The sequence below is a fragment of the Sceloporus occidentalis genome, unplaced genomic scaffold (assembly GCF_023333645.1).
Source record: "Sceloporus occidentalis isolate IW3139 unplaced genomic scaffold, rSceOcc1.0.p SCAF_105, whole genome shotgun sequence".
Taxonomy (NCBI): Eukaryota; Metazoa; Chordata; class Lepidosauria; order Squamata; family Phrynosomatidae; genus Sceloporus; species Sceloporus occidentalis.
In genome coordinates, this window is record NW_028317085.1 from 1931556 (window position 1) to 1954615 (window position 23060).

The 23060-nt window shown below is 39.5% G+C and overlaps 1 protein-coding gene across 1 annotated transcript in view; it reads right to left on the reverse strand.

Moving 5' to 3' along the window:
• Positions 1 to 22764, reverse strand: part of LOC149283389 (nidogen-1-like) — a 40894-nt gene extending 18130 nt beyond the window's left edge. Inside the window, exons 1-8 of the mRNA XM_089497618.1 lie at positions 22567 to 22764; positions 15067 to 15363; positions 8994 to 9226; positions 8180 to 8511; positions 5153 to 5302; positions 4164 to 4415; positions 3421 to 3621; positions 1939 to 2172 (exon numbers count right to left, since the gene is read on the reverse strand). Of these exons, the coding sequence (XP_089353744.1) occupies positions 1939 to 2172; positions 3421 to 3621; positions 4164 to 4415; positions 5153 to 5302; positions 8180 to 8511; positions 8994 to 9226; positions 15067 to 15363; positions 22567 to 22764 (1897 nt within the window). The remainder of the gene's footprint in view (positions 1 to 1938; positions 2173 to 3420; positions 3622 to 4163; positions 4416 to 5152; positions 5303 to 8179; positions 8512 to 8993; positions 9227 to 15066; positions 15364 to 22566) is intronic.
• Positions 22765 to 23060: the final 296 nt, after the last annotated feature.

Here is a 23060-nt window from a genome sequence, read left to right on the forward strand (position 1 = left end):
CAGATAATAAGGAAACTCACAAAAGTTTTTAAAAATGTGTAACCTGTTTAACACAAAGTTGATACTTTACGAGAACACATACTTTCAAGAGACTAATATTTGGGACACAAAGTCCATTCTTATGTCAATCAATCTGGAAAAAATGGTCATCCAGATGAGGGTAAAGGTCATACTAGCCCTCCTAAACAAGGATTAGGCACCAAAAAGAGTTACACCACCCTTGTCATAGAATTACAAACACATGAATGTGTAAATGTATCGTCCGGCCAAAGGAAACAGAATGTTCTGAACAATTATTTGTTTTCCTTGTATAAAGTTCAAGTTTAGCTGCACACAAAAACAGTTTTATACTATTTTCTAACTATCTTGACCTATCTTTTTTCTTTGAAGATGCACATTTCTGCATGTGAAATCAACATATTTTTTTATGAATATATTTTAGGTTGTCTTAAAAAAAAAGGCACAGTGGTGGTCCAGGGAGGCCAAAAAACCTCTTGGGCTAACACCTTCAGTGTAGACTTCAGAGTTGAACTGGGGTCCACTAAAATCATTCAGATCGATCATGAGTCTAAATTTTCCAGTGATTTGGGAAGCAGAAAATAAATAAAAAGAAGATGGAAGGCTTCTTTACCACTAGCTCTTGAATGTTGTCTAAGAAGTCTTTTGATGGATGGTTAAACTGATTTCCAAAGGTTTCCAAATGCTATAGCATATCCAAAACAGATGATATGTCTGAAATTAATGTTTTACAAGGTCTGATGTGACCGACACAGTGGAACAGCAGATGAAGAGATGAGTTAGGTAGACTCTGGTAGAAATATTCAGACTGGAGAGGTGAAAGACAGAAGAAGGATAGTGCAGATAGAAGGGAGCTGCAGTAATGTGGAGACTTAACAAGGAAAGCAAAAACGTATGAGGTGTTCAACACAAGAACGTGGCTAGTAGAGTCAAGCATAAAGCTCTTGCAACTTGGGTCATTGAATGAACTGTGAAACTGTTGATGGTGACACAAATGTCAAATACTAAAAACTGAGAAGAAAGGGGGAAAACCAATAGTTCAGACTTTGAGATGTCTTGTTTTAAGAGAGGAATGAAGCATGAGGAGAGCAGAAGCCCCATAATTTAGCCAGGAGTTACTCAAACAGAAAGCAGTAGGAGAAAGATGTTAAGAAATATAAGATGAGCTTTTTCCCACATTTGGGTCTCTCAAATATACACGACCACAGTGTTCCAAATAAAATCGGTTTCAGCTGAAACTAGGTAAAAATATATTGCAGAAGTAACAAGTATCTGTTGCCCACGCTCCATTCCTGTTACACTGTAAACACGTTGCCTTATAGGGACATATTGCTATTTTACGTAAAGTGACTGGATTGGAATAGGACATTATTTTATGTTTTTGCGATAAATTTATATATATAGATAATGCGCCGTAATAAGATCTTATTACACATACACTCCTGTCTGTGTGTCTGATTTCTCTTGAGCCGCTCGATAAAGATAGCTATATAATTCGGAACCCCAAGGTATGGAAGTTCTCGGAAGTTCTCCGACAAAGGCTTGAGAGAGACATTGCAGGAGGAACTCAAAATACAGGATTTAATCTAGAAGATGGTAGTGTTAAAGGCTGTAGGGAGATGTGTAATGAAAAATGGCATTTGACTATATGTTATTTGATGAAGAACACATCAGTAGAGCGCTGGGGACAGAAATTAGATTATGATGAGTTAAAAGACTACAATGAGAGAAACTAGGCTAGAAGTTTGTAGAATTTCTATTCCAGTAGAAAGCAGTCAAGATCTAGAGATGAATAGTATCGTGTATGTAGACCATTTATTTGCCAATTTCAAATAATTCCATTGCTTCTTGTGTGGAAAAGATTTAAAACACACATAAAAGCTAAGTGAAAAGAACTTCATTAGAAGCATGCAGACTCACCACTAATTGATCCGATGGAGTTGCTGGAAGCATATCTGAGGATCTGCTCGTTTTTATTGTACAGAACAAATACTCTGTCCACTGAAAGCTGCTGTATGGCAGGAAGAACTGGGGCATTTGGATTATGTGAACATTCCTGGAAAGAGATGGTCTGTTTCCACTGATAGGTTAACGTTTCCGAGTCCCCACCTGGCACCTCTATTGTGTATTCCCTGGTAGATACAGATGTTATAACTGGAAATACAACAAAAAGACAAAAACTGAGAAACACCAGTATGCATTCAATATTTACATAAATTATGACAAATTAAACGCACATCTGCTACAGTATTGTTTTAACCAATTTGACTTACCGTGTGTATGTATTACCTATTTGTGTATGACTTTACATTAAAACTACACTTCACTAAAACAGAGATCTGGCTAACGTGCGTAAACAATCAGAACATAACACATTGCCTGTCAGACTTTACCTAAATCTCAGTTTCAGACTTCAGCTAATGTAAGTCCCCCAAGCTTTGAATTTGCAATATGTTGTAGGCACAGTTTAAGAAATAATGAAAATAATGTGCTTAAAAAAATGTTGATTTATTTCACCTGGCCCATGCGAGTCCACTGAAGGTCCCCCCTAAATAAGGGTTAAAGATTTCAAGGCTCATAGTTTTTTTTGTGAGATTTACATTTCAGGGTTGTATGTGTCATGTTTCTGTAATGCAGACAGGAATGTTTTGTGATAACAACGAATGGAAGTCCAGAACGCATGGTCGTCAGCTCACTTAGTTATACTTAAACGGAACTGACATTTTTAACTCAAAGGGAGAAGGGGTAACAAAGCACCAAGTACAGTGAGCCTTATGTATTTTGACAAGTAGATAGTATCAATGCAAATTATGCAAACAGCATATATTTGCAGTTTAACATACACTACATGGAAACATTTATTAACCCCTTAAGGACAATGGGCGGTCCCTAAACCCATTGTAAACAATGCATTAAGGGGTTAAAACAGTAATTGGAATTTGTATGAAGTATACATTTCAGCATGAGCTCTTGTAACTGTGATTCTTGAATCATGCATAGAAACAGAAAAGCTCATTTTATATTAATCAACCTCTGTTCACCTTATTCAGGTAGACTCAGGTTGTAACTGTCTCTATCTATATCTCTATACCAACCCCTTATTATGCTAGTGTAATTTCACCTAATGATGAGGAGGATGCAGGAGGAGTTATAGTTCTGTTTGTGCCCCACAATACATGGGTGCCAATGTTAATCTATGGTTTTATCCTATTTTGTATTTAAGAGAAAACAAATAGATTTTGAGAACAGATATATATCAATAAAGATGGTCAAGGTACCAAACTACCTCTATATGCAATAAACAGTGAACACATCATAAAAATACACAACTAGCACTTTTCCACATGGGCCATTATTAAAATGTTAGGAAACTTCTTAGTAATAATGGAAACTGGATCTTACTATTGCTGGCGGTTTGGTAAAGCTCAGTGTAAGGTTCAATGTGAACTATGGAACCAGATGGAATTTCAGGCACACTGCCGTCAAGTTCAGTACTGATTGTAAGGTGGCCGTGTTCATCAACGCCATTGAACTGCTGTTTGATTACTAGTTTCTTGCTGCTTTGCAGGAAAGTAACCTCTGTGGTTCGTGTAAATTCTCCACCTAAAGAAATAAAACAAAAATAATTGGAAACATAATATGGACATAAGAACAAGATTGGCCTTGGGTAGGGAAACGTAAGAAGAGTACCCATACATTTTCAGGAGTAGATTTATGTTAAAATATCAGCCCCAGAATGTTTTCCCCATTGCTGTGTTATGCAGATGTGTTATCAGATGACAATTAGGATCTTTTGAGGAATGGAGCGAGTTGCTTTATGATGATTATAGGCAAACTGATAACAATAGGGTTGGATGAGCCAGTGTGAACGTAAGCTGGCCTCAAGCCAAACAACTGGTACAGGTTGGCTAATCAAGAGAGGATGAGCAGGAGCCACAGCTAAACCAGAAGTGGCTAACAGAGCTTATTCTACTTTCACCAGTGCTCAATCTCTAAGGATTCCCCAAAGGATGCATGCGAGGACCTGCACTGACTCCGTTATGGCTTGACTTCTGCCCCTCTACAGCTGTCTAGTACACAGACTGACATGAGTGGAAAAATAAGGACATGGTAAATAAAACTCTCCCAAGATACAATGCACTCACCAGTTATGCTGAATCCATTCGTGTACCCTGGTTGCTGCAGTGCAAACATCCAACCAATAACACCGCCAATTGGCACAAGTGGCAGCAAAGAGTAACCAAGAGAGTCAGCAATTGTGCTGATAGCTGTGTACGCTCGTCCATCATTAACAACAACATAGGAGTGCAGGTCGATATTGTCAAACGATACTGGATCTGGATTACTGCCCACATATATCCTTCCTTTCACTTTACCATTCACACGCTGAGCGGTTCCTGAAAAACACATTCAACATGCAGAAGTTCAAACAGGATCAATAAAGGGTTCAATAAAGGAAGTATTAAAAATGGTCACTTTTTATCCATTAAAATTTAACATAGCGCTGCATGCATCTGAATGTATGATATCAATGAAGGCACACGGATATAAAATTAAAGGTGATGTGAACTTAGCTGTAGCCACTAATTCAAAGATCTGTATGCAAAGTGTTATGTTCTGTATACTTAATTGCAGATTTGCACATTAATGAGTAAAATGAATGTTTGCTATAAAATAAAATGAGACTTTATATATATATATATATATATATATATATATATATATATATATATATATATATATATATACTTGAACATGCTCATAGCACCCGGATTCTAGTCAAGAGAGCAGAGTTCTCAATGAATTCAAAGGATGAAGCAGTTGCCAATTACACTTCTTAACTCTGACCTTTTTCAGCCTACATGCAATCCCATTGATTTTAACAGAAGCTCTACTGAACATGTACAGAAAGTATGAGTCTTTCTGTCGAATCAGTCAGTGAAAGGGTTAAATGAGACAGAAGTCTATATTTTTACCAACAATATCTAAAAAATTCGAGCACAAGTTGAATCTAGCGAAATATATTGCAGTCCATGCAAAATGGACTCTTTAACATCCAACAGTTGCCTAGGTTTTGTCCATTTTATTTTTGTGTAAGTGCAGCTAAATTATGTTGTAATTCCAAAGATCTTACCTTCGGCCACGCATTGTCTTCCATTTCCATAGTAGCCAGAATTACAGCTACAACAAAATCCGGATGAAAAGTCTCTACAAAATGCATGAACGGAGCACTGATGGCGATTGTTGGCACAAGTTTGCTGGCTGCCTGTGTTATACTGGAATACTAAAAAGACAAAGAAAAAGATGACATGTAGGCACATATTTTACTTGCATTCAGGGGGATCTGGTGTGAATAAATATTTTTTTAAATATGTCATATTATGACAAATGGACTTGATTAAAGAGCTGAACTCAAGGGAAGCACTAATTTACCTAATTTAACATTATTTTCAAGACTGAATTTCCACCCAGGATGCAAATGGTTTAGAGAATACCCATATGAAAATGTTCAGTGATTGTATTCATGCCGTTGACCCTTAGTCAGTTCAGGATGGGCAAACGCTACAAAATTCTGGAGTACCTTGTAGTTCATTGACAGGAACCTGTATTTATATTATCGCAATACACTTAGCTTTCCCATACAGCACATGCATGAGAACCATTTTTTTCGTTTCTTCTTAGTTTTTTTTTAGTTTAGAGCAAGTAAATCAACTATAAAACTTAGAAAAGTAGTTCGTCCACCAGAAGTTCGGAGTAGGATCAGAGTGGAATACTCCCACAATGACCCTACTGAAGTTCTTCGCCTAAACCACTTGAGTACCTGTTGACCTCTAAGGACACTAGGTTCACTCAGCCAAGAAAAAGTAGCGACTTCTCATTACTGCTGAAGGGAACCTTCATGGTGGAAGTAGGTGGGAAATTATTTCAGGTTTCTTATTGAGGTCAGGAAACTGGAGACACGCAGAGTATATCATACTACAACACAAAACACCGGGGAAGGCAGTGGTCAAAGCTAATGTTTGAGTAATCAAGGTCAATGGCAATACACAAATGCCTCCGCTACAAAGATTATGCTAGGTAATCCTACATAATACTAGGACAACTACGGTAGATTGAAGCAGGTTTTTTATAGGCCTCGTAGCAGGGCCGGCCCGACAATGGAGCCGAGCGGGGCAACCGCTCCAGGCGGCACTTTTGAAGGGGTGGCACTTTGCCGCCCCAAGCCCTTTTTTTTTTTATTTTTTTTTTTTTTTAAAGCGAAAGAGAGAGAAAGGGGCGCCGAGTGGTTTTCACTTACCAAGCTGTCAGTACCCGCTCGGCGCCCCTCTCTTCCTCCTCTGCGGCGAGTCTTCCTGTTCGGTCTCGGTGCCGGCTTGTAATGCTGAGTGCCGGAAGATTTCCGGCGCTCAGCATTACAAGCCGGCACCGAGACCGAACAGGGAGACTCGCCGCAGGACTGCTGAAAGGTAAGTACAAGGGGGGGGCAGGGACGGAGGGAGAGGAAGGGTAGATAAGGGGGGGGCGGCATTTTAAAATTCGCCCCAGGCGGCATATTGCCTTGGGCCGGCCCTGCCTCGTAGTTATCTTAGTGAGTAATAGACTGCATGTGAACCCAGGTGAATAAAATAAGCTTCAGGAAGCATTCTTCACGCTGTTAGGTCTGGCATTCATGCGCAAGTGAGTTGATTGTTTCACTTAATGTGGGGACTGTAAAGTCCTTATGCTCAATTAAAAAAAAGGCACTGGGATTGGTACTCTGTAATCATTATGAAATGCTCAATACAACCGCAGGCTACCAGGATTACTATATACGACTGCTCTTTTTTTACAACAATTTCACATCAGTCCTTCAAACTGTCTGACTGATATCCCTTAGGAGAAAACAGTGTCACGCTGACATTTATTAGATGACATGCTTACCTAAGTTGGTGCAATACATATCAGTCCTCCTTTACAATAGAAATTGTTTTAAATATTCTGAAATAGTTTCATTAATGAATATACTATGTATCCATAAGGGCAGATGCTAGTGACAACACAACAAAGATAAGAGTATAACAGATGTGGCAGTACTAATCATCAGCATAGAAAATATAAATTAGAAGCAGATGCGTTTATAATTGGATAATGCAGCAGACACTACTCAACATCTCAAGACCACAACACACAAATAATAATAAAATCCATGAAGTCAATATTGCTATATAAACATTTGCCATAAAAATCTTGAAGTTGAAGCCTTTTAAGGCAATGTTGTCATTATTTATTGATTTTTATAGCGCCATCATATTACACAGCGCTGTACAATGTTGGCATAGCAGATATTATTTCATGTTGACATTAGGAAGCTAAAAAATTAATAACACTGAATAACACGGGACTTCAGAAATCATTCTGTGTTATTTGCCTTATGATATGCAACTCTTAACGCCTCTCGAGTGATCTAAAAAGTAGACTAGGGCAAAAATCACTTATATATTAACCCCTTCAGGACCGATGGTTTTTACTAAAGACTGTACTTAAAAAAAAAAAAAAATTACCATATGTTTGTTTAACTATGATTCCTCGTTTTTTTATGCGTAGATGAGGTAGGCTAGAGGGGGGAAGGGACCAGGAAGATTAGTTAGGAGATATTAACGAAGAGGAACATGAAGATTTCGGTTCGGTTCTTCGGTATTTGGGCTGAACAACGAAAACGCACCCTTCATGTTCGTTTTCACGTTTGCCCGAATACGAATGCATGAGTCTAGTAATAACCCACTTAGATATATAAAGGGCAAAATGTACTTTGTTTAAACTGTTCCCAGCACAACATTCATAGAGATCTCATTGGATAGCTTACATATCGTGGCTGCAGCGATTTTGTGGTGATATCACTGGAACTAATTGTTCTTTAAAAAGAAGTGCCACTTTCACAAGAAGTTTGTTCTTCTAATGATTTCCAGTTGACAATAGAAACATATTTTCAGATTTTGTAAAGCCTACCTGATTTCCTTTATTGATTTATATTTAGACACATTGTACATTGTTTAAATAAATAAATCCTTTTTTTTTTTTAAATAAATAAATGAAAGCTACAGTACCAGAGATTCTTAATTTTCTCTTCGGTCAGAGCCAAGAGGCAAAGCATAGAACTAAGGCAGTGGTTAATTAAACTTACCAATTCCAGTATCACCAATGTTTTCATCCACATGCACTACTTCCCGATTTGTATTGGGTATCTGATATCTGTAGGTATCTAATTCAATGACATCTGACCGCTGATGAGGATTCGATTCATCTGGACTCAATGTACTTATTGGAAAGCTTTCAGGAACCTGATAGGGTAAAAAATCATCTTCTCCTGGTTGTTCCGGTTGGAGAGGAAACTGATGATCTACTGTTTCGGTAGGGGTGACTGGAGCACCAACATTAGCAGGCACAACGGATGTAGTGGTAGATGGACTCCCTATTTCATAAACCCAGACTCCCTGCATCCCTGAATTGCTATTCCTGGAAATTAAGAAATAAAGAGAAACTTACATTAACAATAACACATCGTAACTGTGAATTCCTACACACCCTATAGGCATTTTAATAGACATTCATAAACACTATTGCAACGGTGCTCAACAAAAGTATAATGACATTTTCTTATTTGCCAATATCAGATACAAAAAAAAAATCAAGACAGCACACAAGACAATTCAAGGTTTCAAGACAACACAGAAATTACTTTTTGATAAGCGATCATTTAAAAGTGGTATCAAGTAAGCTTGCTTAGCAAGTGATCGTTATACGATACAATCTGCAGAGAAAACAGAAGCAAAGACCACTTTCTTTAATAAACAGGGACACACATAACAAAATAAGGCCTACTTACAGATTATCTTCTGGATTGTAGCTAATTTATTTAGGAAACAATACTAGAAAACTAAAACCTTAATAATGAATGGGAATTTATCAAACGTGATCAAAAGCAAAGTCTGGCCTACCATGGCAAGCTTTCCACAGACTGTTTATCATTTGCAAATTCATTGTGTGGACCTGTTTTCGTCCAGAAAAGAAATTTTTGTGTGCCTTTGCTAAATCCAACTCGAGCTGAGATTTCTTCATCATAGGTCTTTTTGGACTGTGTTCCATAGAAGGTAAGACCATCCTCTGGATATAAGAAAATAGCATAGGACTTGGAATCATCAGAGGCTAGAGCAGCCTGAAATGTATTTCTCTAAAAATAAAAAAAACACAATACCAAATAGTTATGAACAAAAATCATAATGCTTGATGTCGATGACAAATACAACATTGTTGCCCAATCAGATTGATGATTTTAGTAAGGTCTTCCTTGATGGCCAATCCTGTTGTTCAATCAGACTGCTGATTTCGGTAAAGCCTTATAATAAAGGACAATTTTCCAGCCAAATTCAATTTGATGAACTTTGACATGATGGTCAGTCCAATCTGATTTATTTTCTCTTTCTTTAAAACTACCAACTGAGATGTCATAATGTTAAATGTATTTTTGGTCCATTTAAGTTTGTCTTAACATTGGCTTTGATCTAGCTGGCCTATGGGGGTTTTACTTACTCTGATATACAACAGTATGAGATGCAACTTTCAGAGTATCTTGATTATGCAACGGAGGTTCAGAGTACTCTTGTGACAATGGGGTCTATTCAATAAAGGGAATTTACCACAGAGTTTGGAACTCCCTCACTTCACCATGCATTATGAAATTCAATGGGTCCTGCCCTTCATAATTTGTTGTGGGTTGTGAGAGTTAAAATCACAGGTCTCCTGCAAATTTTCCTGTGAAACCTTCTTTAGTAAATAGACCCAAAAGAAAAAAAAAACTATTTAAAGGGTACCTGTGCAGACCTTGAAACAAGACGGTATCTTCCCCAGTGGTGTACCTTTAAAGTGGGTTTCTAATACACATATGTTATTTTAAACTGAAAACGCAATTCCAAGAGTTACTTTTTTAAATATAGGATTTAAGAAATGTGACTTAACTTCTTTATACAGGAAGCCTAACTTGTAGAATGTATTAGATTACAGTTAAAGGAAAAGTCTTCCCAAATACATTTTTTTTTCTTTTCCTATAATTTAATTACTTAAAAGCTGTTATGTTTCAGATTTATACTATTTACATCACTTGATATATACAGTGAAGGAAAAAAAGATTTGATCCCCTGGTGATTTTGCACTGACAAAGACATGATCAGTCTATAATTTTAATGGTAGGTTTATTTGAATAGTGAGAGACAGAATAAGGCATTTCAATCAGCAATATGTCTGGCTCCCAGGTGTCTTTTATACAGGTAACAAGCTGAGATTAAAGGGAGTGCTCCTATTCTCAGTTTGTTACCTGTATAAAATACACCTGTTCACAGAAGCAATCAGATTCCAAACGCTCCACCATGGCCAAGACCAAAGAGCTGTCCAAGGATGTCAGGGACAAGATTGTAGACCTACTCAAGGCTGGAATGGGCTACAAGACCATCACCAAGCAGCTTGGTGAGAAGGTGACAACAGTTGGTGCGATTATTCACTAATGGCAGAAACACAAAATAAATGTAAATCTCCCTCTGTCTGGGGCTCCATGCAACATCTCACCTCATGCAGTTTCAATGATCATGAGAATGGTGAGGAATCAGCCCAGAACTACACGGGAGGATCTTGTCAATGATCTCAAGGCAGCTGGGACCATAGTCACCAAGAAAACAATTAGTAAAGCAGGTCCCCCTGCTCAAGAAAGCACACGTACAGGCCCGTCTGAAGTTTGCCAATGAACATCTGAATAATTCAGAGGAGAACTAAGTGAAAGTGTTGTGCTCAGATGAGACCAAAATCGAGCTATTTGGTATTAACTAGGGCTGCAACAACTAATCGATAAAATCGATAATAATCGATAATGAAAATCGTTGCCAACGAATTTCATTATCGATTAGTTGAATCGATTTTTATCGATTATAAAATGAGGGTTTTTTCAGAGCAAACGCTCTGAAAAATACCCCTCATTATATAAACCGTTTCAGTGACTCACAGCAGCAGCTCCTACTTACCAGCCCCTCCCTGTAATCACTGTGACAACTGGCCCCGCCCCCTTCCTTCTCCCAGAAGGCCAGAACCACATGGCTGTGACACTCATCTAACTGTAAGTATAAAATTAATATTTGGGCTGCTGAAAGTTAGGGGAGGTGGGGTTTAATTTAGGGGCAGTTATGGTTAATGGGGTGTTTAGGGTTAATTTAGGGGAAGTTACGGTTAATGGGGTGTTTAGGGGCAGCTATGGTTAATGGGGTGTTTAGGGGCAGCTATGGTTAATGGGGTGTTTAGGGTTAATTTAGGGGCAGCTATGGTTAATGGGGTGTTTAGGGTTAATTTAGGGGCAGTTATGGTTAATGGGGTGTTTAGGGTTAATATAGGAGCAGCTGTGGTTAATGGGGTGTTTGGGGTTAATTTGAGGCAGTTGTGGTTAATGGGGTGTTTAGGGTTAATTTAGGGGCTGTTGTGGTTGATGGGGGTCTTTAGGGTTAATTTAGGGGATGCTGTGGTTAATGGGGTGTTTAGGGTTAATTTAGGGTAGTTGTGTTTGATGGGGTATTTAGAGTTAATTTAGGGGTAGTTATGGTTAATGGGGTGTTTAGTGTTAATTTAATGATGAGGACTGAGGGTTAATTTAATAAAGTTAACTTAAGGCGCAGTTAGAGGTAAAGGGGGGCAGACTAAGAGGAATCTAAATCCTGGGGGCAGTGAAGATTAACCCAGTACTTTTTTATAAAAGTATGGTGTCAGTGTGATGCGAACAGGTCCGTGACTCTGAGGGGACTATGAGATATCTGGGGGTATAAGGCATATCTGGGGAGGATGGAGTGACATATCTGGGGGTATAAGGCATATACGATATATAAGGCATATGTGGGGAGGGCAGCGTGGCATGTCTGGGAGGGCAGTGTGGCATGTCTGGGGAGGATTGAGTGGTGTATCAGGGGGTATAAGGCGTATCAGGCACAGTGGCATATGTGGGGGTAGAGTGGAGTGGAATATGTGAGAGGCAGCGTGGAGTGGAATATGTGGGAGGCAGCGTGGAGTGGCACATGTGGGAGGCAGCGTGGCATATGTGGGAGGCAGCGTGGAGTGGCATGTCTGGGAGGCAGCGTGGCATGTTTGGGAGGCAGCGTGGCAAGCCTGGGCTCAAATGTGCATGTGGGAGGCAGCGTGGCATATGTGGGAGGCAGCGTGGAGTGGAATATGTGGGAGGCAGGGTGGAGTGGAATATGTGGGAGGCAGCGTGGAGTGGTATATGTGGGAGGCAGCGTGGAGTGGTATATGTGGGAGGCAGCGTGGAGTGGTATATGTGGGAGGCAGCGTGGAGTGGTATATGTGGGAGGCAGCGCGGAGTGGCATATGTGAGAGGCAGCGTGGAGTGGTATATGTGGGAGGCAGCGTGGAGTGGTATATGTGGGAGGCAGCGTGGAGTGGTATATGTGGGAGGCAGTGTGGAGTGGCATATGTGGGAGGCAGTGTGGAGTGGCATATGTGGGAGGCAGTGTGGAGTGGTATATGTGGGAGGCAGCGTGGCAAGCCTGTGCTCAAACGTGCATAAATTGGGGGGCTGGTTGGGGAATAAAGACAAGAAATGCATTTTATCAGTTTTTTTTTATTCTGCATTTGTATTTAACATCATTTGTTTATTAAATTATTTTAAATAAATGAAAAATGTACATTCATTTTTTTATCCGATTAATCGATTAATCGAAAAAATAATCGGCCAACTAATCGATTATGAAAATAATCGTTAGTTGCAGCCCTAGTATTAACTCAACTCGCCGTGTTTGGAGGAGGAAGAATGCAGCCTATGACCCAAAGAACACCATCCCCACCATGAAACATGGAGGGAGAAACATTATACTTTTGGGGTGTTTTTCTGCTAAGGGGACATGACAACTTCACTGCAACAAAGGGAGGATGGATGGGGCCATGTACCGTCAAATTTTGGGTGAGAACCCCCTTCCCTCAGCCAGGGAATTGAAAATGGGTCGTGGATGGGTATTCCAGCATGACAATGACCCAAAACATACGGCCAAGGCAACAAAGGAGTGGCTCAAGAAGAAGCACATTAAGGTCCTGGAGTGGCCTAGCCAGTCTCCAGACCTTAATCCCATATAAAATCTTTGGAGGGAGCTGAAGGTTCGAGTTGCCAAACGTCAGCCTTGAAACCTTAATGACTTGGAGAGGATCTGCAAAGAGGAGTGGGACAAAATCCCTCCTGAGATGTGTGCAAACCTGGTGGCCAGCTACAAGAAACGTCTGACCTCTGTGATTGCCAACAAGGGTTTTGCCACCAAGTACTAAGTCATGTTTTGCAAAGGAATCAAATACTTACCGTATTTGCTCGATTATAAGACGACCCCGATTATAAGACGACCCCCCAAAATCTGAATATTAACTTAGGAAAAAAAGAAAAAGCCTGAATATAAGACGACCCTAAAGGAAAAAAGTTTTACCAGTAAATGTTAATTCATGTAAACAATTTTTTTAAATAAAAGCTATGATTGAGAAAAATATTTTTTTTGTTTTTATTTCCTTGTATTTTCCAGCCTGTCCCCCAGTTTCGCACATCTGCCCCCAGGCTTGCCACACCAATATGGCACTGTGGCCCATGATATGCCTTTTAACCCTCTATATGCCACTGTGCCCCATGGTATGCCTTTTGACCCCCTATGTGCCACTCTGCCTCCAGAAATCCCTTATACCCCTATATCCCATTCTGGCATTTAGGGGGTTAAAATGCATATTATGGGGCAGAGTGGCATATAGGGAGGTATAAGGCATTCCAGGAGGCAGAGTGGCATTAAGGGAGTTAAAAGGCATTGTATAGAGCACTCTGCCTCCAGAAATGCCTTATACCCCTATATGCCACTCTCGCATTTAGGGGGTTAAAAGGCATATCATGGGGCAGAGTGGCATATAGGGAGGTATAGGGCAGAGTGCTCTATTAAATGCCCCCTTAACGCCACTATGCCTCCTGAAATGCCTTATACCTCATTATATGCCACTCTGCCCCCTAATATGCCTTTTAACCCCCTAAGTGCCAGAGTGGCATATAGGGGTATAAGGCATTCCAGAAATGCCCTATGCCCCCATTTAACACACACACACACATACACACACACTTACCGGTGCTTCCAATTTCCTGCTGTATTGCCGAGGCAGCGGGTTGACGTCTCTTTCCGCTGCAGCCGGAAGGAGGTGGAGTTGGCAGCGGGGGTTTTTCTGCGTCCGTCCCGCATACCTTCCCCGGCTGTCAGAGATCAGAGTTCCCCGCACCGGTGCGGGGAACTCTGATCTCTGATAGTCGGGGAAGGTATCCGCGACGGACGCAGACAACCCCCGCTGCTAGCCACACCTCCTTCCGGCTGCAGCGGACGTTGTCTACGCGGATCGCGTAGACGTCAACCCGCTGCCCCGGCAATACAGCAGGAAGCACCGGTAAGTGTGTGTGGGGGGGAGACAGGAGGATCCAGGTCCCCTGCAGCGGTGCGGGGAATCTGGATCTTAGTCTCATAATCAGACCTCTATTTGAGGTCTGATTAGAAGACGACCCCGATTAGAAGACGAGGGGTATTTTTCAGAGCATTTGCTCTGAAAAAAACCTCGTCTTATAATCGAGCAAATACGGTATTTCACTGAGTAAAATGCAAATCAATTTATAACTTATTTGAAATGCGTTATTCTGGATTTTTGTTGTTGTTATTCTGTTCAAATAAACCTACCATTAAAATTATAGACTGATCGTGTCTTTGTCAGTGGGCAAACGTACAAAATCAGCAGGGGATCAAATATTTTTTTTCCTTCACTGTATATACAAAAAAAAACCCCCACATAACATAATAATAATAATATTACCAGTTAAAATAATTTGCAAGAGGTTCTTTTTATATATGACATAATATCAATGTTGATTTAACGGTTGGTTTATGTTGTCCTTTGCCTCACCTCATTACAGTCTGTCATTGCTATAGTGCCACATTAAAATAAAACGCACTTCTATTCAGAAAGTACCTTGTATTCTGGAATGCTGTCTCCTCTTTGCGTAAAGTAAGGTGCCACATCGTCCCATGTAACAATTACAGCAGATGTAGGATTAAAACTACTTTCTGGAAATGCTCTGTAGATATGGTTAGCTACCAGATCTAAAGTCTCTTGGGATGAGCTTTCTTGATAAAAGATATTTCCACTTTCTGTTGTATCAAGATCAGAATAAAATGGAGCAATCACCCCAAAATTTGGTGGGAATGTTTCAAGATATTCATCTTCGTTTGTAGGTTCATTTGTTGCAATAATTCCATTAGTAGAAATCTGAAAATATTTTGTTATGACAAAGCAAACAAAAATGAAATAATGATTACAAATAATTCTGATAAATGTTCACCCAAATGTAAATGTAATACAAGGATTCAAAATGCGACAAAAACTTACCATTTATGTTAATTTACTTGATGGAATGTTTGAGTGGAAATTTAGAACAACCATATTCAGCCACTGAGCACATGCATTCATACAGAACTATCTCAACGTTAAAGGGGAACGCCAGCCATCATATGCACGCTAATGGATATTATGGCTGAGAGGTCCCTTTAAACTTTTGTGGTGTCCCCCTTTTAAATGCATTGGGTATTCTGCAAAATCCCACCATAGGCATATTTAGTCCACCTTTTCTTATAATGTATGGTTAGTGGTTAGGCAGTGGTTAGGAAACACATGGTAATTTTTAAGGATTTAATTCCACCTATTTTCCCAAATTATTGGTGGTAGATCTTTACATTTTTACCTTAGTGAGTAGATAATTTAACAGGGAGTAAAGATGAAATCCTGCGAAGGGCATTTAAGATTCTTGGTTAAACTTATATTAATATTATTATCTTTTATTTATATAGCGCCAACAGTTTACGCAGCGCTTAACACAATACATATATTCAATGGGTATGACAAGACAAGAATTGACAGACTAAGACAAACCGATATATATTAGATACGCTCATATTCCCATGAGGTTGGTTTCTAAAATAGGTTGAGTATTTAACCCCTTAAGGACCAGGCTCATTTTTCGTTTTGTACCCTGTGGGACCGCAGCTGTTTTGACACTTTTGTGGTGCTTGTGTTCAGCTGTAATTTTCTCCTCACCCATTTAGTGAACCCACATAAGTTATATATTGTTTTTTTCAGGACAAGATGGGCTTTCTTCAGATACCATTATTTTGATCGTATCATCTTATTTACTATAAAAAAAATAAAAAAAACATGGTGAAAAATTGAAAAAAAACACATTTTATGACTTTTATTTGAAAAATCTTTTACTCACCTAAAAAAGCAAGTAAAAAAACTAGCTAAATAGATTCTACTACTTGTCCTGAGTTTAGAGATACCCAATGTTTTTATGTTTTTTTGCTGTTTTTTTGTAAGTTATAGGGCAATAAGTACAAGCAGCGTTTTATGATTTCCAAATCTTTTTTAACAAATCTGGTCATTCTGCCTCCATCTCCTCTTTGGAATATCTTTGAAGCGGGTTAACTCAATTTAACCCATTTAAACCATATATTTTTGAAAACTAGACACCCCAGGGTATTCCAAATGCTGTTATTTTAACCCTTTCCATGCACCAATTATAGAACTACACTTTGTCAAACTTTGTAATAGTATTTTTTTTTTATTTTTTTTCCACACAAATTGTACTTTAGTTATAGATATACAGGTTCTGGTATATGCCACTGTCAAACAACCCCCCAATATGTGTTCAGGAACATCTCCTGAGTGCAGTGATACCCGACATGCATGGGTTTGTCGGGTTGTTTGAGATTTAAAATGCCACATTTGGGAAGTGCGCTTTTTTTCTCCGTTTTGGTCAGTCTGGACCTATGCCCTATCTTTGAGCTTGGCCACTCCAATTTACCCCATCAGCCATTTTTTTATATATTAGACACCCCTTGGGTATTTGAAGTGCTTTTATTTTAACTCTTTGTTGAGATTTTTGAGAAATTTTAGCACTTGCTCAAAATAATAAACTTTATTTTTTTATTTTATTTTATCTTTTTAATACTTTTTTATATTTTTTTTACACATTTTGCAATGTACTGGATGGTTCATCTAGTGACATCACTGCATAATTATTTTTAAATGTTAGCACATTTTTTTTATTTTTTTTCCATTTTTTATTTTTTTTTTAATATTTTACTAATCACATAGTGATTAGAAAGCTGGGCTCCATTGACTTGCATGGTTGAATGCAGTACCTGTATTCAACCTGCAAGTGGAGCCAGAGTTCTCTAGAGGGTCTGGAGACCGTCTAGCTAACTCTATCATCTTTATTGTTTATTTTCCCGGACCGCCGCCATCTTGCTTGATGGCGAAGATCACCGGCAGCGGCGGCTGTGACCGCTCTCCGGAGCGGTCACAGCCCACCCAGAGGTAAGTGTTTGGTGTCGCTGGATGCCTCCTGATTGAGGCATTCCAGCGACACCATTTAAGTTTAGGAGGCGATCGTCGATCGCCTCCTAAACGCTTTTAAAACGGGCGTCCGCCGCCATACAATGTATGGTGGCTGTTGACGCCCCGGGGAGGGGCCAGACATGGCCCCCCATGCCGATCTCGGCGTTACTGAATGCCTCGACATCGAGGCATTACAGTAACGCCGTTTAAGCGAAGAAAGTGATCGTTGATCACTTTCTAAGCTTATTTTATTTTATGACGGTTCAGGACCGTCAAAGGTCATTTAGCGACCTTCATGTCATGACGGTCCTGAACCGGCAAAGGTCGCGAAGGGGTTAAAACACCATCATATAGGTGTATATATATAAAACACCATCATATAGATTTGGTGACGAAAATAAAAACTGTTAAAACAATTGTCAGGGAGATTTTTTATGCTCTACTGACATTCTCCTTTACTTACGACTTTTTTAACCCGTGAAAATCTAATCAAAAGTCGGGGGTCGCCGGGTACTGAAACTTACCGAGCCGGACTGGAGAATCACGAATCTCTAGGGGAGGGGCGAGCGGAGAAGCCGCCTCCCCTGGGCCGGTCTTCAGGGCTGCGCCGAGGTAGCCCTGATCAGCGGGCGCCCGATGAGCAGGGCTGGTTGAGGAGATCACGACCTCCCTCTAACTAGCCCAACATTAGGGAGCTTGAGGTCTGGCAGGGTTAGGCTACAGATCCCCCGCAGCCGTGCAGGGGACCTGCATCCTACTCTCTGATACGCTCAGACAGCCTCCGCAGACGTTCAACGGCAGCGTCGATGCGCATAAACCCCCGCTGCCGGCACGTCTGCTCGGTGTGCTTTAACAATCTCCCTTGCCGGGAATTCCCACGGGGGGAGTCCCGGCAAGGGAGATTGTTAAAGCACACCGAGCAGACGTGCCGGCAGCAGAGGTTGTTTACGCTCGCCGGTGAACGTCTGCGCGGTAAATTTTAACAATCCTCTTTACCAGTGCAGAACGGTATACAACTTCTGGTGCCGGAAGTGCCGGCACCGGAAGTTGTATACCGTTCTGCGTAGAATAGATGTCCCCTGCCGGCCCCGCAAGACACTCCGGGAGTCTGCACTGGTAAGTCTAGGGGAAGGGGCACATCTCGGGGGACACACAGAGTGGCAGCATATCTTGGGGGGGGGGCAGAGTGGCAGCATATCTCGGGGGACACACACACAGAGTGGCAGTGTGTGTAAAGGCAGGGGTGTGTGGTGAGGGCAGTGTATAAATGTGTATGTATGGACAGGCGTATGTGTAGATATATATATATATATGTGTGTGTGTGTAAGGGCAGTGTATGTATGTATATGTCTGTATAACCAGCCAATCACCGGTAAGGTACATCGCTTGCCGTGATTGGCTGGTTGTTGTATACTGGGTAGAGGGATAGTCTTATACAACGAGTATAGCCCAAACTCTATATTTTAACTGGAAAAGTTGGGGGTCGTCTTATACGTCCAGTCGTCTTATACGCCGGAAAATACGGTAGTCATAAAATTTAAGATTTAGAAATGTGACAAATATGAGTTTTTACCATAGTTACATGATCAATCTGGTTGTTCTTTCTTAAATATGTTATTGCTCACTTACAGACATCTCCCTTACTCACATTTCAAGTCTGACACTCAAAGAATTCCTTTCATTCACATTCTACATTTTTTGCCCTCCAATTCCTATGACTCCTGTTGTGTAGAAATACCAACTGACCCTAACAATCTTTACATGATTGACTTGTGTAATCAACTCTTAATTTGGTTTTTAACAAGCATGATTTAGGGAGGTAAAATTCTGCATGGATAAAAGCCTATACTAGGCAATCAAAATCGGCCAACTATTGCCACTCATGTTGTCTTCGTCAAAGAAAAAGAAATATTGTCAAAAACACAAAAATAAATCATTTAATATATTTATGGCAAAATAAGACATGATAACTGCAACGTCCATGCCTATATACCAACATTAGGAAAGTTTGCTCTTACCTAGCTCTTGCAATTTACTGTAATTCTTCTTGCAAACATAATAGATTAATGTGCTGTGTTTTGTAGATCCACACGCATTTCAAGTAAAAAGATACCCAAGTATACTAATTAATTGCTATTCTCGACTTTTAAGGCTGTGCTTTTGTTGAAGGCTCCTGTAACGGCCTCAACATGAGTTTAACTTTTTAGTTTTGTAGAGTTCTTGTCCATATTTCCACAAATTAGCACAGCAACACTTTTTCCATATGAGAACACACATAGAAATATATATATATATATATATATATATATATATATATACACACACACACTTATATATATATACTTTCTCTTCTTTTCCTCCCCTTCCTTTTAATTGAAGGTTTTATCTTCTTGTTATTTTTATATTGTTGTTATTTTGTATTTGATGTGGTCTATTTACGTGCATGTAAAAACACACTGTATAGCTTTGTCATATAGAAGGTCTATGTGTCCTATACAAGTTCTTAAATTAACAGTGGGTGATATTAAAGAATATTTATATGGTAAAAATGTCACTCCTATTAAACAAAAACGAAAGACTTAAAAAAAGGTTAAATAACATTAACACTAATCCCAGCTGTTGTACATGAAAGACACTATTTCACCAGACTGCCAAGCTATTTGACCTCAGAAACACAAGAATCTTACATATGAAATTGGCTACAGAGATACTAAACAAAAAAAGAGTAACCCAAAACGGAAATGCAGCTGGAAATATAATTAAATCCATATGTATTCCAAAAAGAAGGAGTGTAAATGCTGCTGGACATAATTTAAATAACAGCTACACATATTTTGTAGGACAAAATGGGGAGGAAAGTTCAAAGGTTGAATTCTTAAGCAAACTTTAGAAAGCAAACAGCCATGGAATACAAATAATACTTACGGGCAGTTTACAAAAAAACAGAAATGTTTAGTTTATATAAATGTACAAAAAAAAGGCTTGGTTTAGATACATTGCTAAAGTTTTTGTTTAAAATGAGTAGTTACCAAGGGTATATTAACTGAAACCTGAAAAGGGCTACAGAATGTCAGCTAGCCACCATTACTTTATGTTGGGAAACGTACCTTGTTAAGATAAATGTATATAAGTTAGGGAAGTATTCACTTTTGTGGAATATGAGGTTTCCAATTTAATGTATCTATTCTGCTAAAACAGGGTGTTAAAGAAAAGTTGAGTGACTCTTACATCATTAATGATTACTTTGCTCTTTGCCCCCACCTATGCTAGGTTAGCTGCGTTGACTGGGTCTACATATTCATAGCATTGTTATTGATACAAGAGAAACATTTTCAGGAAATTTGGTCATATATTGTAGGTTACAACTGTGAGAACATGTATTTATGAAAATATTTCTCAGATAATATCATTGTGTTATTTTTTTAAAGGAAAAAAGAGTCAAGCTGCACAAAGGCAAAGTTGGCAAAGGAGAAGAACGCAGTACATTCCAGAAGACAGTTTCCCTTACTCCATATTGGCAAGCAGAAAAGATGAATTCAGGTTAAAGCTCATGTTTTGAAAGGATGAATGATGTGTCAAAGAAGTAACAGGATGAGCAAAAAAAATGAGTGGAAATAAGATCGGATTGCCACCATGGTTAGCTAGTCCTTGCTGTGAGGTCAAAGTTTAAAGAGAGAACCTGGAGATGGCAGATGGCTTTAGAACATCTATAGATATGATAACCTTATGCAGAATGATAGACGGAATATCTGAGTGCCAATGAGAGAGAAGAACTGCAGATTACAGCATCACGCAAAGATCGGCATATTACATGGTGTCTGAAAGGGGTAAAAAGTAAAGCATAGGGAGACGGGGGATAATCTGCTTTGGGATTAAATAAATGTTTTTAGTTCACAAAGTCTTTCTGACACGAAAGCAGAATGCAACCGGCGGTAATGTCAGGTACCAGGGGACTCCAAATGGTGGCTCATGACGGAGTAGCTCAGGAGCGACGTGTCTGAAGGAATGGGAAGTTTCCATATGTACTAAAACTCAAGTAATGCAGAGCATTGTGTTTTACACACAGAGAGGCTCTTTCCTAGAGCGCCATTTCTAAGGAGGACATTAAAAAGGCACATAGCAATGAGTAGGTATTAGCCCTTCTCATTCCGTCTTCTCCTACCCAACAGCCTTTCAATTAATTTTAATTTAAATATATATACAGCTTACTGTACCATGCTGAAGAAGCTGAGGAAGTAGGAGAAAGTTGATGTTAATATCGCACATTTAATAGGCAGTTATGGTATTTTCCACACCATCGAATAATAATAATGATGGTTAAAAGAATTAAAATACTTTGCTAATGGTGTATGATGATGATTATTATTATTATGTTGGCAAATGACAACCTTTAGGGAAACATTGTAAAATTGCCTAGTCATCTTCCAGGAATTAATATATTAAAGTTGCCAGTTTAATTGCATAATCACTAATGTATTATTATTTCTAAAGAAAACAGTTTAAATTCTGCCCTAGTAAACAAAATGCAAGAACAAAAATAATTTTGTTGGAAATACTCATCATCACAAAGAATATAAACCTTTCCACAAACAAAAATATACATTGTGTGAATGTATGTAAAATCAGAAGCATATGTATAGTTCACAAATCCTAAACTTCCAAAATTATTGATCTTTTTATTTGAAAGAGCCTACATCCAGTATGGGGTTTATCTTGGTTCCCTATGCATTATATTTATAGATAACAGCTAAATTGCATGTGAAACTCTAACCTCTGCAGGCATGGGCGTCTGTACTACATCAAATGGGGCACTTCACTGACAATTCCATTTTGGGCTATGCAGTCAACTCTGGTATTCTCAGAACAGAGACTTACATAGTAAAATTTGCTGAGATAAGGAATCCTATAAACAAACCACACCGATGTAAGTAAACTATTTGGAGATCCCAAGTCATCACGGCAATGCAGTGCCTACAAAGTATATAATAACAGCCTGACATGCCCTTTTACCATGCAGACACCCCAGATCGGTTTTATCACAGTATCCATAAGCGCAGAAGCAGCAGCAATACTCACGTATAGGGTAGATACAGAGTCATCATAGAAGCGGAGAGGCTGGCTGAGAGTGAGGGGCTCTGACACATCATCCCCAAGGGGAAGCTCTAAATCACCTAGATTTGGTCCATAGGGCAGCAGCTGATTGATAGTTATACAGGTACCAGGATGGGACAGGAAACATAGCAAGATATGAGAAAACGCCACAAAATACAGCATCCTGATGGCGGAGTGGAGCATCATGAGGTTAAATCAGTTGGCATCGATCTGGTGATATAGAGGAAAGAAGATATAGATGTTAGGAGCGGACTGTCTAATCGGCTAAGAAGTCAGGAATGCTGCGCTGCCTCCTACTTTCCTAATTTACTTCGCTTCTGCAGAACTAGGCGATCGGTTGGGTGGGTTTAGGGCGCGTAATCCAATCGGAAATTAGGGGCGGGGTTTAGGCGTCTCATTTGCCTGTACTTTACTACTCATGCGATTATCGTTCCATACCATGATAAATAACGGGCCGG